The sequence below is a fragment of the Pelophylax lessonae genome (assembly GCF_965119305.1).
Source record: "Pelophylax lessonae genome assembly, chromosome: 6".
NCBI lineage: Eukaryota > Metazoa > Chordata > Amphibia > Anura > Ranidae > Pelophylax > Pelophylax lessonae.
In genome coordinates, this window is record NC_138773.1 from 63,689,834 (window position 1) to 63,708,266 (window position 18,433).

Consider the following 18,433-nt stretch of genomic DNA (forward strand, 5'->3'; position numbering starts at 1 on the left):
GGCACGGGCAGGCTCAGCAACATATATATACTTTGCTTTGCACATGCTCAGTGACCACTTTGAGAATTCAGGGATCACATGATTGCTATGCGATCACATGATCACAAGGTATGCAGAAACTGGTATGAATGAGTAGCCAATCACAGCATGTCAACAGAAAGCCATTCATACCCGTTCAAACGATTGTGGTTACAGTGTTCATATCTATAACAGCAATCACAGCGTAAAAAAATAAAAATAAAATCCCTGAGCATGTAAAAATGAAAAAAAAAATGTTTTTTCTTTTTTTTTTACATACAGTCATCAGTTAGTATGCCTGATTACTTGCCACACAAGTCATATGATGCATTAGTGGCAGGCACTGGTAACAGTATCAAAAAAAAAAAATTGGAAAAAAAAAATATTATTTAAACCCTTCATTTTCCAAAAAATTGTGAAAAAAAAATGACAACTTCAAAAAACTTGTTCTGCTTCTTACTAAAGACCTTAAACTGTCTACTTTCCAAAAAGGGGTAATTTTTGGGGTATTTGTACTGTCCTGGCATTTCAGGGTTGTCCGTACATCAGGGTTAATTAATTTCCAAATATATATGCTATAGTTTGTAGTAGAGCTGCACGATTAATCGTTAAAAAAAAAAAATCGCAATTTCGATTCAACCCCCTCACGATTTTACAAGTTAAAATCAGTATTTTGTGCTAGAAAATTACTTAGAACCCCCTCACATTTTTTATATATAATATAAATATATTCTTTAGCAGAGACCCTAAAGAATAAAATGGCGGTCGTTGCAATATTTTATGTCAAATTGTATTTGTACAGCGGTCTTTCAAAAGCAAATTTTTGGGGAAAAAAATACACTTCAATGCATTAAAAAAAAGAAAAGGAAAGTTAGCCTATGTGAAAAGATGATGTTACGCCAAGAATAGTGAGAGAATTGTGATCTTTATTATAAGCAAAAAAAATTGTGATTCTCATTTTTTCCAGAATTGTGCAGCTCTAGTTTGTAGACTTTCACACAGAATAAATAATATACAGGGATTTGGGTTATTTTTACCAAAGAAATGTAGCAGAATACACTTTGGCCTAAATTCATGAAAAAAAGATTATTTATTTGCAAAATGTTATAACAGAAACTAAGAAAAACATGTTTTTTTTTATTCCTAAATGTGTGTATATATCTATCTATATCTATGTATATATATCTATATCTATAGCTAATATATATATATACTGTATATATATATATATATATATATATATATATATATATATATATATATATATATATAATAGCAAATAACAAAAAAAAACAAAAGATAGCTATATTTGTGTGAAAAAAAATATCAAATTTAATTTGGGTACATTACATGACTGAGCAATTGCCAGTTAAAGTCGCAGAGTGCTGAATAGCAAAGAATGCCCTGGTCACAAAGGGATTAAAACCTTCCAGAGTTCAAGTTGTCAACTTGAAATTGGTGTTTTGTGTACCACGTGATAATGAATATTTGTTATAGGGGCAGATGATCTGAGAGATATTGTTTTGAAAACTCTATAATTGTGCTTTTTTTTTGTTTTTCAGAGACCTTTCCAATAACAACATTGAAACCTTGAACCAAGAACTTTTTGAACAACTACAAAATCTAACGGAAATGTAAGTGCACTTTTAAATCTTTTTGACTATTAGTGAATGGCGATGACCAGTTTGTGTTGAGGACTGACTGAGATGACTGAACATATAGGTTATGATGTGACTAGAGCGGCAGCAGGGGGTACAGCTACTTCAGAGGCCATGAAGTCAAGGGACCCAAGTCTAACTTCCCCTCCATGTGATGTCATAGTCCCTGCAAAAGGTTGTGCTCAAAATGTAAGGGTTGTGGTGTGGACAGTCAAAGCGGTCAGTCCAGACTTTTCTTTGACTTGTCACAGTCTTCGGCTTTCTTTGGGTGGTACAAGGCATTTCTTTCCCAGAATGTTCTAAAAATGGCCTCCTCTCCTATGTATATGTCTAGTACAAAGGTACAACCCAGGGAAGGTCTGTATAAAATGCCCACACCGCCTCAACCAGGCCCCTTTCATTTTGAAGGCTATAAACAGATCTGCTTGCAAATGGGTGGCTTATTATCTCAGGGAATTTCCTGCTTTCATAATAAAGCTAGCCATAGTTGGATAGACATTCAAATGAAAAGTCTAATGAACATTTTGTACGAAAATTCTCAGATCATTCTAATTTCATTTGAAAAATTTTGTTTGCTTTTAACATTTGATTTTGGAATAAATGGACTTTACTAAACAGAAACTGCCTGATATTTTAGAAATTTGTTCCTTGAAATTAAAAAATTTTCCATCCTGCTCCTTCAAATTTCTTCAAATTTTCTCGTCACTGGAGTTGAAAACAAATGTTGATTTGACCCCACTAACGAACTAACTTCATAACTAAGAATATTCTTTCTGTGAGAATTTTTGTTTGACATTCTACCCATCTTTGGCCAATTTTAGGGATCATCTGAAAAAAACAAAACTCACTAGTCGTCGCCGTATCTCCCACCCAGCAGCAATGCAGTTGGGTTGTTCTGATAAGTGACTTTTATACATTTAGCAAGGGCTCATACCCCTGGATGGAGCAGATAGCTGTACAAATTAATTCCTTTTGTATCATTAATTTTTCACAGATTGGTAGCTTTGGCGCTTTTAAATTGTTGGAAACCAATAAGCTGGAATTTCCCTTTTATCTGGGCTTAGATCCATTAGAGAGACTCTTCGGATGCTTCGCTCTGCTGTCTGATAGTGACAGGCCAGCTGCTGTGCGAATTTGGCATCTGAGTTGTAGAAACTGCATAGACTAGACTGTACAAGCTGTTAATTGATTGGATCCTTTGGGGCTCTTTGCAGAAACCTTAGTGACAATCCATGGTTGTGTGACTGTCGTCTATCATGGCTCCCTCGCTGGGCGAATAAGAACGGGATTAGCGTTGTGCAGGCGGATTCTACTGTGTGTGACCGGCCTCACGTGGCCTCTGGCCAGCAGCTCTTTAATGTCTCTTTCTCCAAATATCTGTGTGGTAAGTAAACACTGACCTTTTGGGCTATGGAGAACTTTTTTTTGTTCTAAATATCGTTTTGTAATTTTGGATTGCTTCGGGTGGTATTTTGGGCCTCATTTAAAATGTAAAAGAAGAGTAAAGAATTGTCTGAGTTTGCTTTGGCCATAGCTATCACTTTTTTTTCCTTTTGTTCCCTAAAATGACACTGGACAAATAAAAAGTAGCATCCAGTTGGGTGGTATATGCAGTGCAGACTAAGACAATTCTTTCAAAAAGTGCTCATAAATTCCACATGCTACGATCTTGTGGTTGGGAGTCTTGATTTTCAAGACTTTTGTCCCTTTCTTGTCAACTGGCTGAGAACATTTGACGGTGAGGAGAGATGTATTTTAGTGGTTCACATTAAAGCACAGCACTGACCACAGTATGCAGATTCCATCTTTTAGGAAATGTAAATTAACATAGGCAATCTTTGGGCAGGTTTATATAGGAAAACCTGATTGTAACAAGTAATGATTTCAGGAGTCTAGATGTGGCATGTGTTGCCCTTCAGAGGAAAATTAGCCCAGTTTATGTTTATTTAATTATATCTCAAGGATTTATTTATTTTATAATTAAAGTGGTAGTAATGGCTCCTCCCTATCCTTCATAATCTGTATAAAAAAATATCTGCGTACTTACCTATTTTTAATCCGGTCTGGTCACGGGATCCTGCAGCTCCCCTGTGTAAAGGCGCATTCGACACGGCTGTCAATTTCCAGAGCCATGCCATCACCCATAGGCTCCCATGGCCCAGCCATTGTCGGCTCTCCCTCCTCTCCCCTGCAACAGCCACCCACTGACAGGGGGTAGCTGGAGCTGCAGGATCACGTAACTGGAGCGGATTAAAAATAGGTAAGTATCATGGGCATCCGCAGAACTTTTTTCAGGGGGGGGCATCATTTTAAGGTCACCCATGCTCCGCCCCTTTTCAACAATGTAATGAAGGGGAGGGGTTTAGTCATTATACTTATTTTGAGTATATATTTTTAAAGAGCAAACAGCAGCATTTATTTTTAAAGCATTTGTAAACCTAAAATAAATAAATAAAAAAACAGACCCTGTTCCCTTAAAGCAAGTTATGCAGCACAGTGCTTTGCTGTGTAATTTGACCCCTTCTATCACCTAAAATACCTGGCTGATCCTGCCTGGCTATGTCCTCCCCTCTGTAAACTGACCACCGTATGACATGGCTGCTGAGCCCTGACACTGTGGTCAGTTGGTCAGTTTAAGTGCTTCCATCATCCGCAGCCCTCCTGTCCTCCTTTGTTCTCTCTCCCCCCTCCCTCCCTGCCTGTCTGCTCCTGTGTCAGTACCTGCCCCCCCCTCCCCTCCTGCTGCTGTAGTTTAATTTAAAGTTTCATATCCTGTGTACAGTCTGTATAATAATCCTGTGTGCCCCTGTGTCTGTGTTTTATAAAAATAAGCCGTTCTTTACAAGTTTTCAGAGCGCTGATCGCCGCTCACGTTACCCGCCGCCAATCTCCTTCTCTCCCCTCCCCTCTCCCCCTCCCCTCCCTTCTCACCCTCCCTTCTCACCCTCCCCTCCTCCTCCCCTTCAGACTGACATCAGTCAAGAATCCTCGGCCCTGCCTGCTGCGGGCCGCTGCCAGACGGGGAGAGGAGAGAGCCGACGGGTCATGTGAGCGGTGCGAGGCCCTCTGAAAACTGGTAATGAATGGCTTATTTTTTTAAAACACATACACGGACACACAGGCACACAGGATTATTAAACAGACCAGACAGGATGGTATAAAGTGGCTTAACAACCACTTGAAAGGGGAAGTTGAGATTCCAGGGGGGGGGGGGCATTTGCCCCCCCTTGCCCCTACCTGCGGATGCCCATGGTAAGTATACAGATCTTTTTATACAGGATAGGTAGGAGGAGGGGAACGGAACATTTTTAAGAATAGCTAGCGTTAGCCTTATCTTCCACTTTAAGTAATTTAAAAAATCTCATATTTTGCCTGCCTGTCTGTCTGTCTATTTATCTATTCTAAATTAGTTTAAAATCTAGCCATTCTAAAGAATATGAGAATGAAAGTGGAGATGTTCCCTATAGCATCCAATCAGATTTCATTTTATGGAAACATTAAAGAATAATTCTTATTTTTGATTTTGTGTGGTCTCTTGCTATAGCTTTCTGCCCAAGACACAGAGTTCAATCAATCTATTTGTCTGTCTGGATCTATGTCTATTCCCTTGTCTGTCTATTTGATGTAACTTTTATATCTTTCCAGTTAAACCATTGTATTGTTTCTTTTATTTTTTGATATTTTAGGATCTGATCTGATCTACTGTCCACCCAGTCCATCAACTGACAATGAATCGGTTTTGACCTTTGTGCGCATCACCTTGACTCATGCCAGTAATGAGACATGCAGTGCCCATTGCTATGCCAAACTCTACAACTACTGGGCTCTAGACTCCAGGCATGGTTGCCTGTGTGGTGACATCTTGCCCTCTAATGCCTCTCTTCGGTGTCGGGAGGTTTGTGGCACTCTATCCCTCCTGTCTGGCTGTGATCTCACCATTATCCCAGATGTTTTCAGGACCAAGTCTTTCACCTTTCTGCATGCCTCCAGTGATGTGTACAGACTCGGGGAAGCTGTGCAACTTCAGGTTGAGTCTCTGGTCCCTGTCTCTCATCTACGCTGGAATTTGGGGAGTCGGGAACTCAACATTAGCCAGGTATTCAACACCAGTGAGGTGAACATCACTCATAGATACGCCCAGCCGGGGGTGTACAATGTGACAGTGGAAGTGAGGTTCGGCAGCAGAGATCTCCTCTTACATGAAGAGCTCCGGGTGGTGGGCATTCCGGAGGAGGCAAAGCTCCTGGGCCCATCCCTGGTCAGGACCAATGAAACTGTGGCTGTCCATGTGATGACGAGAGGAGGAACAGACGTGGAAGTTCAATATATTGTAACATCACAGGATGACTTGGCAGGTAAGTTTGCAGATACTGATTAAATGAGCTTTACAGGCACGTTTTTGTTTGTGATTTTATGTGTCACTTCCTCTCAGTTGATCGTTATGCGATCTGGTACAGGCAAACCGCACTGCGTTTGCTATCCTTATGGGTTGTCGTTAACTTTGTATTGATACTCGCACTGGATTACAAACAGTGCAATATGTGTGGACCTTAGTTTCCTTAATAATTAACATTTTTATGACCACTCTCACCTCTGTGACTTTAAGATTTTAAAGGATACATAGTGTAACCTCATGCAGATATTAACGTAAGATCAATGTATTAGTGAATTACAAAACAGTATCCATCAAACATTGAGTAAAAGGAAGGGGATAACTAAAAGTAGAATAATAAGTATACAGAAGTACATGTTAATATTGGTAACAATGGTTTAGCAATGTATGCAATAACATGAAGTGAGCAATATCAAAGTAAGGGGCACTCGTGAGTTTAATGTGGATAATGAGTTTGCTGTTTTGAGAACGGAGAGATATACACAAACGGCCTCCACAACAGGAGAGCCAGAGACAATAGAAGGTAGGAAGGTGTAAACTAGGGAAAGATAAAAAGAAAATGGGGGGAAAAGGAGGTCTGGAACAACCTAGCCGGAATCCTGGAGCCTCAATGCCTATAGCAGTGCATAACTGACTGAAGGCATAGTGGGGTGGGCATATTGAATCCCCGGGTCCAAGTTTTGTAAACTTTCTCTTGCATATCCAGAAGAATGCTGGTGAGCTTTTCATTGAAATCTAAGCGGCAGTGAACTTCTGTAAAAGGTACAAACTGTTGTTTTCAAGCTCTTGCTATAGTTTGCTTCACTGCCAGTAATACAAACATTGCCAATTTAAAGACCTTGACTGCAGTTTATTGATAAGTCTTCTATGTGGGACAGTGTCAAAAGCCTTACTAAAATCTAGATATGCAATGTCTACTGCACCTCCACCGTCTATTATTTTAGTCACCCAGTCAAAAAAATCTATAAGATTTGTTTGACATGATCTCCCTGAAGTAAACCCATGTTGTTTTTCATCTTGCAATCCATGGGATTTAAGATGTTCCACAATCCTATCCTTTAATAGGGTTTCCATTAATTTGCCTACTATTGATGTCAGACTCACTTTCAGATGCAACAGGACTTACCACGAATCCCTAGAAAGGGACAAGATAGTAATGATTGTAAGAGTTTAAGAATTTTTGTCTAAAATCTAGAAAGCATAGGGCAAATCTACCATGCATGGAGTACATCCCCTGGAATAGAACAGCCCCAAACGGGTGTAGGTGTGCCAAACCAAACAGGACCATGTACCACCTCGAGACGGTTTTAAATACTGATTCAACTGTGAGTGTGTTGATGGAGCAGAAAGCCATCATGGACCATACTTGTGACCAGTCTTCCTGGTCTTTGGTGCTTTCGAGGTCTTGTTCCCACCTGGAAATGTAAGTGTGTCTACTAGGACTTTTGGGACCATCTGCGGCTAGAGAATTGAGATACGTCTGTGGGAAATAGGTTTGCAGTGGCAAACGTGCTGAAATAACAATAATTGAGACATCAGATTTTTATTAGTGAGTACCGTAGCTAGCCAATGTTTAATTTGTAAAATCGAAAGAGATTGTGGATGGAGCCTGGTGCTTGTCTCCGATTTCTGCCCTGGTATAAACAGAGCGACTAGTATGGAATGAGTTACAAGCAACTTTTTAATGTCATTGTTGGCCACTAACATAGTGTCTCCTTTTCTCTCTTTAAGTGTCTCCTGTTTGTCCTCCTGGAAGTGTCGTGTACCCCAGCAACAACCATTGTTACCAGCTAATATCAGAGAAGGCTGGGTGGTTCGAGGCCCAGAAGACCTGCCAGGACAGGGGGAATGGTGACATGGCAGTTGTCAGCAGTTTGGAGTTGCAGAGTTTTTTGAAGGCTCATGTTACCAGGTATTGTAAATTGTGGCAAACATCAATTACTGCAGACAGGGAATTGAACTGGGACTTGGGGAGAGCACACTGACACAGACTTTCACATCACAGCTATCATTATGGTAGGCATAATATTTCAAAGAAATTATTCTTGACCAAGGTTCCTCCAGAGATTGCAAAGGTTTCCATGAGCAATGCCAGACTGACCTCCCGCCTAATGGTGCCTGCATAGTTCTGGCGGTAACATCGGTCAGCACAGCCAGAGTGGCTTTGGATCTGTCTTAATTAATTTTATTGGCATTCTTTCCACTGCCCACCAATTTAAAGAACGTTCTTCCAACTGACCATCAGTGTAAGGGGGCCCTCCTTCCACTGATCAACAGTGTGAGGGGCATTCTTCCACTCTTCTCACTAAATTTTAGAGGACAATTTTTTTCACTGACTACCAATGTAAGGGGGCATTTCACCACTGATCACCATTGTAAAGGAGTACATCTACACCGACCGTCAATTTAAGGGGATCCTTCTACACCATTAACAGTGGGCCCTTCTCCACTGACCAACAATGTCTGGAGATGGGGCAACTGACCACTATCTACCAGTGTATTGGGACATTTCTACACTGATCACTCTTCTCCACTGACTACCAATGTCTGGGGATCCTTTGCCACTCTCCACCATTAACAGATGGACCTTCCCCACTGGCCGCCAATGTAAGGGGTACCTTAACACTGTCCTTCAAATATTAAGGGGCACTTCACCACTGGCCCCCAGTGTAAAATAAATCTACAATGTCTTCAATTATTTTCTGGCCTTGTATCTTTTTATATTATTATTATTATTGAATATTCTTTTGTCCTGTGGAGCTTCAGTGTTTTTTTTAAATCTGGTGTCTAAAGATTTATATAAAAAGAATAAAAAGGAGAGCATAGTGTATACAGTTTCACAATTGTTTTATAAGAAAAGTATAAATATATACTCTAAAGGACAGGGCAGCTTAATAATGGAAGTCTTGGCCAGAAATTGCGATAACAGATGTCAAATCACAGTGTGAATTCCTGTGTGTTCCTTGGACATGCCACCAGCTAAGCTTTTCAAACTTAGTATCAAGCAGTCCAAGCATTTTTATTTTAACTCTGGATAGAGTAGGGAAAGGTTAGAACCCCTGTCATGGAAAGATTCATCCTTACATAATCCAGTGACAATTGTCACTGCAACAGAAATGAGGGAAATTTCAAATTTTGATGGCATAGACAAACCCCTTTGAGATATTTGCCTTTACTTTCTGTTCTGGTAACAAAGGTCAAGATTTTTCTAACCCTTCCCCACTCATCTTCCAGAATTTAAAGCTTTGCTGTGCTTTGTGTATTTGTTTCCACATCTGTGCAGTAATCCAGTGTGAAACTTTACCTCTGTGCAGGAGCTTCCTGTAATGAAGACCAGTCACTTCTGTTCTCTTTCCTTGTGCAGGGTGACTGGTCTTGTCTCCACCCCCTTCTGTAGTTTTCTGCAGACCGCCCCCTCCCAAAGCTCTGCTCTTTGCACAGGTTATGTAAAGCACAGATTATACTTTTATAAGGTAATATCTGTGTTTCAAAGGGCATTTGGTACACACAAAGGGGATTAATATGCATTGCAGCTATCAAGGAGAATATTTTTAAATAAAAGTTTTTGTGCCTGGAGTTTAGCTTTAAAGAAACAAAAAAAAAAAAAAAGGTTTCAGTGGGAGTTCCATTTTAATAGAATGAGAGCTCTGGGCCTTTATGCTACATTGCTACATTTCAAAAATCATTTAAAAATGTATTAATTAAAGAAACAGTCACCTTGCTCATACAGGCCAAAGTGACAGTGGGCTCCATTCACAGTGGGCTACTGCACCCGTAACAACAAATCAGTCATCAACTGTCAGCAGGGTTTCCCATTGACAGCTGAATATAAAAAAAAAAGTGGCGGCAATGAAAAATTTACGCCCTCCCCAAAAGCACCTTGTTCCCATGTTGATGGGGCTTATCGGAATCAGGAAGCCCCCAGATCCCAGCCCTCCCCGATGTGAATGAGTATGGAGTACGTAGTACCCCTGCTCATTCACCCAAATAAAAAGTGTAGTGTAAAAAAAGAGAGTGCGTAGTTTTTGACAAGTCCTTTATTTAAAAAGCAAAAAAAAAAAACTGTCCCCTAGTGCAGATCCCTCATCAATCACGATGCCCGCCACCTGCGCCAACGCAAGAAAAGAATAGAAAAAAAAATGCCACGCCCCCAACTAATGCTTCCCCCGTTTGACATTTCTTAATAAGGTGCGGTCCCACCCGATGACATCATTGACAGCGGCATGCTGGGTCGGGGATGTCACAAGGGTGTCGGCACCACCCCTTAGTTATTTCGGAACTGTAAGACAGCATAGCAGGCAGACGGTGGGAGCCTTTGTTGGGACTGGAGCTTTTTTTTTTTCTGGCCAGGGTTGTAGTGAAGAGGCCCGGTATGGTTCAGGGGAGGGGGGGGGGTGTGGGGTAGCTCGCTCCCCTCCCTTTCCTGACCTGCCAGGCTGCATGCTCTGATAAGGGTCTGGTATGGATTTTGGGGGCAAACCCACGCCCTTTTTTTAAAAATGTTGGCATGGGGGTACCTCTCAAAATCCATACCAGATCCGAAGAGCCTGGTATGGATTGGGGGGGGGGGGAACCCCACACCATTTTTTTTTTTCATTGCCGGCCATTCATTTTACTAACATTCAGCTGTCAGCAGGGAACCCCGCTGACAGCTGATAACTCATTGGTTGTTAAGGATGCAGTGGCCGTCCGCTACTAAAAAACCATGACCGTTACTGGTTTGTAAGGATGCTGGCGGCCACCCGCTCCTTAACAACCAACTATTACAGCTTGCGCTAAAAGGACGCTAGCTACCGCCGGCAGTAAATTGCTGCAAGCTTGCACTACTAAAATACTGCATGACTTCATAAAATAACTGCAGTATTTTGGTTACTATTTTTTAGTGGATGGCAAAAAACCTTTTGAAAAACGCTGTGCGGCATCTTACTGCATACTCGGGTGCGGTAAGATACCGCTTTGTGAATGGAGCCCAGTGTCACTGGAAAGGACCCTCACCCACCTTACCACTTCTCCGCAGTCATAGTTACTGTACATAGGTGGTAAGGTTAAATAAAGACAGTCCAACCAGTTCAACCTGTGTAGGTGTGTATTTGTGTTTAAAGAAATACCCATTCCCATATCCTTGTATATTGCGTTTGCGAAGATGTCCATCTAAGAGTTTTTTTAAATTCTCGATACACTGATAAATTTTCGATACACTGATTCCCTGAAGACACCACCCACTGTGGAAGTGATTTCCACATCCTTACCGCTCTGACAGTAAAGAACCCACTTACACAGTTCAAGGTTAAGCTACTTCTCCTCCAACTTCATTGAGTGCAAAGTCAGCAAAACAACCTGAGACTGAATAGCTTCCTTTCTATGCTAGAATCACAATAAAGATATTTGTATATTGTTTATGTAGAAAGATGATCCGAACACCGATAGTTGCTCTTAAAAAATCCTCATCTTTATTTAGGAACCACAGAACACAACTGCTGATAAGATCAGTTGATGCGTTTCAGCCTATAAGGCCTTAGTCATAACAGTTATGACTAGGGCCTTATAGGCTTAAATATGTCAACTGATCTTATCAGCAGTTGTGTTCTATGGTTCCTGAATAAAGATGAAGTTTTTTTAAGAGCAACTTCTGGTGTGCAGATCATCTTTCTACATATGCACTCAGTTAAACGGCTTTGGATCGGGCACCCGGGAGCTCGTTTATTGGTGAGCTGAATGGGTAGAAACACTGCTCCTTCTGTTTGCATTTGTATATTGCTCCAGCCCTTTTTTAGCTTTGCTGCCCTTCTGTGGACTATCTCCAGTTTCAGCACATCCTTTCTAAGGACTGGTGACCAGTCATCATTGAAAAGGCCAGTGTTGCCAACCAGGGGGAGCAGTGACATTGCATGGACCTAGCAATTGACTGCTAGACCCAAGGATGATCACAAGGGAGACGGTCACATGTTACTCCATACCCAGAAATATCAGGTATGGTTGTCCGCTGCAGAAAAGGAAGGAGTGGCAAGAGCAGTGCTGGTAAGGGAAGTATAGCAGTGTCTCTTTAAAAAGAATGCAGATGCATGGTCTGTCTTCCTTAAATTCATTCTTTACAACATATTGTCTCCCATGGAATAACATTAACTCATGAGCTTGAGCATACGTCACATAATTGATTATTCAGATTAGTTATTAAACAGAGCATGTAAAAGTAAATCCAGTTTTAAGATTTTAATGTCATTAGTCACATAATTTAAATCAATTTTAGATAACCGCAGTCTTCCCCCTGTACTTTAATTCCAGTCCCAGCATGCACTCCCATCTGCTGATTAGAGAACCATACTCACCAATATTTTAAATCTCGTTTTGTTAATTGGTACACTCCAATCAGAAGTAAAATTTCATGTGTATGTAAAGCTCATTTATTTCTTCAGCTATGGATTCAAAATGTTTCCTATGTGATAGAATGTTTCTTTAATATATTATGGCCTTTGCTGAATTAGCAGTGCCTGCGGACAGAGCTGCTTCATCAGTGCAGGACAGGCTCCGTTCCCTTCCAGAAACGCCATTTGCCTAGAGGTCCCTTCTTCTTTCCAGCAGTGTACTGTGGGAGGTTCATCTATAGTAATGTGCAGCTCTGGGCCTCTTGCTTGATGAAGTCTTGGGTTTTGCAGATTATTTGCTCAGTCTCCAGAGCGGGAGGCAATGTGCGATTTCCTCCCTAGCAGCCAGCCAGCCAGCTCCTGGCACAGGCTCCTGTATACACATCTCCCTACAGCAGCTGTGCACAGCCCTCTTCCAGTTCCTCTCCGAGGCCCCAAAGGCAACTCGTTTTAGCCGGTCTGTCCTTGGCAGCGGAGCATGCTGGGAGAAGAGACACATGTGCAGCCTGGAGTAAGACACTCTTCCCCAAGCCAACTGCTTGAAGAGCTGGACTGCTAGTCCGCACTAACCTAAGCAGATGGCCATATAGTAAGAAAGTATATACAGAGAAAGATGTTAGCTACGCTGTACATATTTCATTTATTTTTTAGAGATGAAAGTGTCTCAAATTGTAGAGCTGTGCTGCAAAATTATCAACTTTACACCTGCATTCAAACCAGAGCATTGCGCTTTTTTTTGGTTGTTTTCTCGCACATTTTTTTGATCATTTTTGCATGTTTTCATACAGCATTTTTAAAACTTTTATGCGCTTAGACATTTTTGGGAGCTGACACCCGCTTGCTTCCTAACCAGTTGTTAAGGAGCCAGCACCTGCCGGCATCGGAACAACCAGGGACTCATCCCTGCTGACCCTTCCGGTCTGGTCTGGATGAATATTTTGCACCGATTTGTAACACTTTTAGGGCCACTTGGTCCAATAGGTTTTGAATATTGAGATAAATATAAATGATTGAATTTAAAATTTGAGTCTCCAGTTGGAATCGGTAAACTCTACCTAAAAAGTTTTTTGTGTTGTTGAAATATTTACAGATGTGGTACCTGGCTAGCCCATACCTTTCTGTATCCTATTCAGGAGATTCCAGTGAAGGGTATAGTTAATGCTACAAGAAACCACAGAAAGTGTACAAATCAAAGAAAAAAATCACTAATCAGAGGAACTCTAAAGCTGGCCATACATGGAATCGAAATTCAGCCGGTTCAGCAGGAACCAGACAGATTTCGATCCATGTATGGGCAGGCTGATTGTACCAACATTGATCGATTGACTAGGGTACAACCAGGCTGTTGGATTTTTTTACATGCAATTACTGCCGGTGGCTATAGCTGCTAGCAGTAACCATTTTATTCTGCCGGCCAGAAATACACCCTGTGCCCCCGCTGGCAGAATACAATAGCACAGCGTGAGGCATTCCCCCATTAACACTAACTGTGAATTGCAACCTACTCACTACCTTGGTCACACTTCTCACTACCTAGAAGTGTGGCCAAGATTAAGCAAGAATGTCACTACGCTACCAACTTGGTGGGTCCATCGCTCTCTTCTATGGATGTCCATCACAGGGTTCTTTCCCTGCTCACAGCCCTGTCTTTGGCTGAGGGTTTTATTGGTTCCTGTCATCATCTCTGCTTACTATGAGCATTGTCACTTCTAAACATACAAGGGTATTGGAGTTTACACTAAAGGTTTTGCATCTGATTAGTGATTTCTATCCCTTTTAAAGAAATGAATTGAACTACATTGGTGTGCTCTCTGTTGCTTCTTATCTTTATTGAGAATATTGAAGGTAGTTTCCAGGTCATCTTTAGAGAGCTGCAAGATTTATGTGATGCCTTAAATTGGACTTTACTTTCCTTGGATCTGTATTGCCATTTTGGCTGTTCATTTTCAATAAAGGTTGGAACTGTTTTTGTTCTAATGCTACACTATGTAGCTAAAAAAAAATTCATATAGAAGTGATAATAACAGCGCTTGCCCTCACAATCATATAAATATACAGTAACAATAACAATCATATAAAAATGATTGGATAAAGTGTTCATGTGCAAAAAATTCATAGGCATAGTGCTCAAGTGTTCCAAAAAATCTTATAAAGTTACTGATCAAAGTGCTAAAAGTGCACCAAAGGATCCAAAAAATGTGCTAAGGTGCCTCAAATAAAAAAGTGCTGAGGTGTTTCAAGACAGTTCATGTGGTGCAGGGTGCTTCACTCCCCTCCTATATCCCCACTCACCAGAAACATATTTCCAGTTATGCTGAACCTTTGACATCACTTCCTGTCCTCCGTGGAACGCACGCTAGACGGCGTTCCCGGAACAGCCTCAATATTTGTTATAACCCGTAATCTCATCTACTTCTTGTAAGTATATTTTTATTTGCGTAATAGTTTGACCTCAGCAGAACCCCTGATAGTCGTGCCACATCCCTATTTAAATGGAAGAAGGAAAATTCCCCTGGTGATGGGACTTTAAAGGCACTTGTAAAAAAAATAACAAAAAATTGAATATAATATTATAATTTTTATTAATGAAAAACAAAGATATTAAAGCAAAAACCATTAAAAAGCGCAAGCAGTGTGTTCCAGAAACTACACAAAATGCAATAGATGATCAGATTTATAGCACAATGTATACCCAATGCATTTCGAAGTGGATGCGCTTCTTCTTCAGGGGTGACACTGATGGCTACAACTGTTCCTATGCATTGTGTTAATGTATGATTTACACTGTTTGCAAACTTTAAAAACATGCAGTCAGCAGTCGTCTGCCCGATGGATCACCATAATTTAAATGTCAAGGAGTAGTATTTCACCAGCAATTTTACCACAAGGGGCTATGCTCCAAGGGATGGACCTCGTGGATGACTGAAGTCCAAAAAAGTCAGGAGCCCTTGATATTTTGGAAGATCAAAGATTGAACATGGAGCTCACAGCAGGCAGCCAAGCCTTCCAAGCCTTCCATCTCACCAGCTATAAGCCTTATTGACCCCCAGACTGAAATAGCTGTGGGTCCATTATTTCTGGTGAGTGGGGATACAGGAGGGGAGTTAAGCACCCTGCACCGCATGAACTCTCTTGAAGCACCTCAGCACTTTTCTACTTGAAGCACCTTTGCACATTTTTTTGGATCCTTTAGAGCACTTTTAGCACTTTGATCAGTAACTTTACGAGATTTTTTTCTAACACTTGAGCACTTTATTGATGTCTTTGAATTTTTTTGCACATGAACACTTTATCCACTAATTTTTATATGATTATTATTGTTAGCATATCTTTATATGACTGTGAGGGCAACCGCTGTTATTACCCCTATTATATATATATTCTGAGTTTTTCTACGTAGTTAACAGCAGCTGCACATTTTTTGTTGATAGTTGTATATCCCTAGTATAGGATAATATTTGAATAAAACATTTTTTTTAACCATTAAAGAAGTGTTTCCAGCATGACTGTGCCCCTGTGTACAAAGTCAGCTCCATAAAGAAATGGTTTAATGAGTTTGCTGTGGAGGAATTCCAAGTGTCCTGTACAGAGCCCTGACCTCAACCCTACTGAACACCTCTACAATAAATCAAAATGGCATTCGTGAGCCAGATCTTCCTACCCAACATCAGTACCTGACCTCACAAATGCTATTTCAGCTAACTGGGCACAAATTCCCAGATCTTTCATTCAGGATCTTGTGGAAAGTCTTCCCAGAAGATCCATGTTCCAACTCCATGGAATGGAGTGCAAAGAAATGTGTACAGCGCCAGAAACGTCATCAATAAATTGATTGCAACAAGAGTATAGATAGACTATTCAATCAATTTATTCATGAAGTTTCTGGCGCTGTACACATTTCTTTGTATTGCTTTTTGGTCTGATATTACCTATGTACTGGCTGCCTCTGGTTAATTTATCCTATCTTCCCCCCCTTCTTTGCAACTCCATGAAATGGCATGTTCAGCAAGCTTATACCTCATAGATGTGATGGTTAGATGTCCTTTTGGCCATATAAGCCTGATACACACTATGAGCTGGGTTGAATGGAAAAAAAAAACTGTCCGCTCCGGTTGGAGCCGCTGACAGGGGGACACCCCACACCCCGCCAGAACACTCTGATGAGAGCACTGACCAGGAGCTGGTCGGCTGCTGGTTTTCCAGCAGGCTCGTCTGACAGAAGCCGGCCTTTTGTCGGACAGAGTGGCATACACACGTGCCGAATGTCAGACGTTTTTTTTTTTTTTTTAACTGGCCAATGTCTTCTGATATTCGGCCCGTGTGTACGGGGCTATAGTGTAGTATTGATTAGTTAGCTTGTTGTCTAACATAGTCTTAAGTGCCCTTCATATGTGTATTCTGCCATTTGGGAAGCATAGATACTTGAGGCCTATTTATAAAAAAGCCTTAACTTTCACACAGCCATCACAAATAATAAGCCTTTCCATTTCCAATGTTTGCTAGCTCCATCCAGTGGCCATTATGTGTTTTTTTTTCTGATCGTAAGATTTCAGGAAATTCTGGCATTATGGCCCTTTAGATGGAGCTGATGCTCATTGGAGATACACATATTAGACACATGGGGATTATTTGCGACAACTGTGTGACTACTGACCCTTTTTTTTTTATATAATATATTGCTTTTATAAACAGTGTTTGTTTGAGCCCTGTGTTTGTTTGAGACTCTCGCCAGATGCTTCACATTCCTTGCACAGCTTAGAAAATATTAATAATTTAAATGGATTTTGTCCAATTTGGAAAACGTGAAGACAGAAAATATATCATTTCTCTTTGGATACAATATTACAAGATCTTCTACAGGCCCAAGGGATACGATACATAATAAATACTATTCAAAAATGTAATTCTTTGTTAGTTGAAAGCTTTATTAACAGCGTAAGTGGGATGCATTACTAAAGTGTAACAGAAGGGTTGAGACACCTTTTTAAGAAAAATAATTTTTTACTTCCCCTTTAGTGCTGCGGCCATAACTAAAAGCCTAGGCATATGGTCATGTGATCTCCGTTGAAGTGACAGTTTAGAATTCAGATTGACTCATCCTTAACTTTAGCAGAGCTCGTTTGGCATAATAACCTAAGCTTTTGGTCACATGACCAGCACTGAAGGGCGCTTGCAGCTGCATACTGCTTCAGTGAATGCAAATAACTTCAGCAGTTCTATGTATGTAAGTGTCCTAATAAGATTGTTGCATAGCTTTAAGTGTACTTTTGCGTACATGTCTGCTTTGAATCTGAACTCTACGCCAACTGTTGAACTATACATAGTATGTAGAAACGATATCACCCAGAGGATTTTCAAGTCTTTGTAGTCGGCCTTGTGATTCACTTACCTCCTCCCCACTGCAAAGCCTGAAGGGTGATACCACTAAGTGTGGGGACACCTGACCATAACACCTACTGTATGTGAGCTTGTTGGTCACCCCATTCCCAACAGCCTCCGCTCTTCTAGGAAAGAGAACATTTCAAGGACTAATAGTTGGCTTTAAATATGAACTCCATCCATGGATCTTTTGGCAGTAAGGTCTCCTAGTGCTATTTTGGAATCCAGAGCCCTTGATATAGGCATGGTCAACTTTGGTATAAATTATTCCACGACAAGGAACTTTGCAAGTCAGATTGTAAATTCAGTTTAACCTAAAAACAACCTATTTCTAATGTGGAAATACAGAGTCTGGCATCATTGACTTTGCTGGCTGCATGCTTGTTCTTGGTCAGCGGTCAGAGAAAGTACAAGCATTTACATTCAAGGTTGCTTGAGGCGTAAGGAGGTCAGCAAACTGCAGCTTCCATATTCCTCTTGGTACAGGTATCTAAGCCCCCAAAACAGAAATATAACCAGGCTATCAGTCCCAGGCTGAATTTGCTTTCGAATTTCAGGATTTTTCACCTGGTGACCCTGCCTGTAACCAGGGCCACTGATAAGGCAGTACAGTCAGCCCTCCT

The 18,433-nt window shown here is 40.9% G+C and overlaps 1 protein-coding gene across 2 annotated transcripts in view; it reads left to right on the forward strand.

Annotated features, from left to right (window-relative positions):
• The window catches only part of PKD1 (polycystin 1, transient receptor potential channel interacting), a 280,745-nt gene that overhangs the window by 103,289 nt on the left and 159,023 nt on the right, over positions 1-18,433 (forward strand). For both annotated transcript variants that reach the window (XM_082261257.1, XM_082261258.1), the window contains exons 2-5: positions 1,581-1,652; positions 2,891-3,060; positions 5,363-6,031; positions 7,801-7,981. In XM_082261257.1, the coding sequence (XP_082117383.1) occupies positions 1,581-1,652; positions 2,891-3,060; positions 5,363-6,031; positions 7,801-7,981 (1,092 nt within the window). The remainder of the gene's footprint in view (positions 1-1,580; positions 1,653-2,890; positions 3,061-5,362; positions 6,032-7,800; positions 7,982-18,433) is intronic.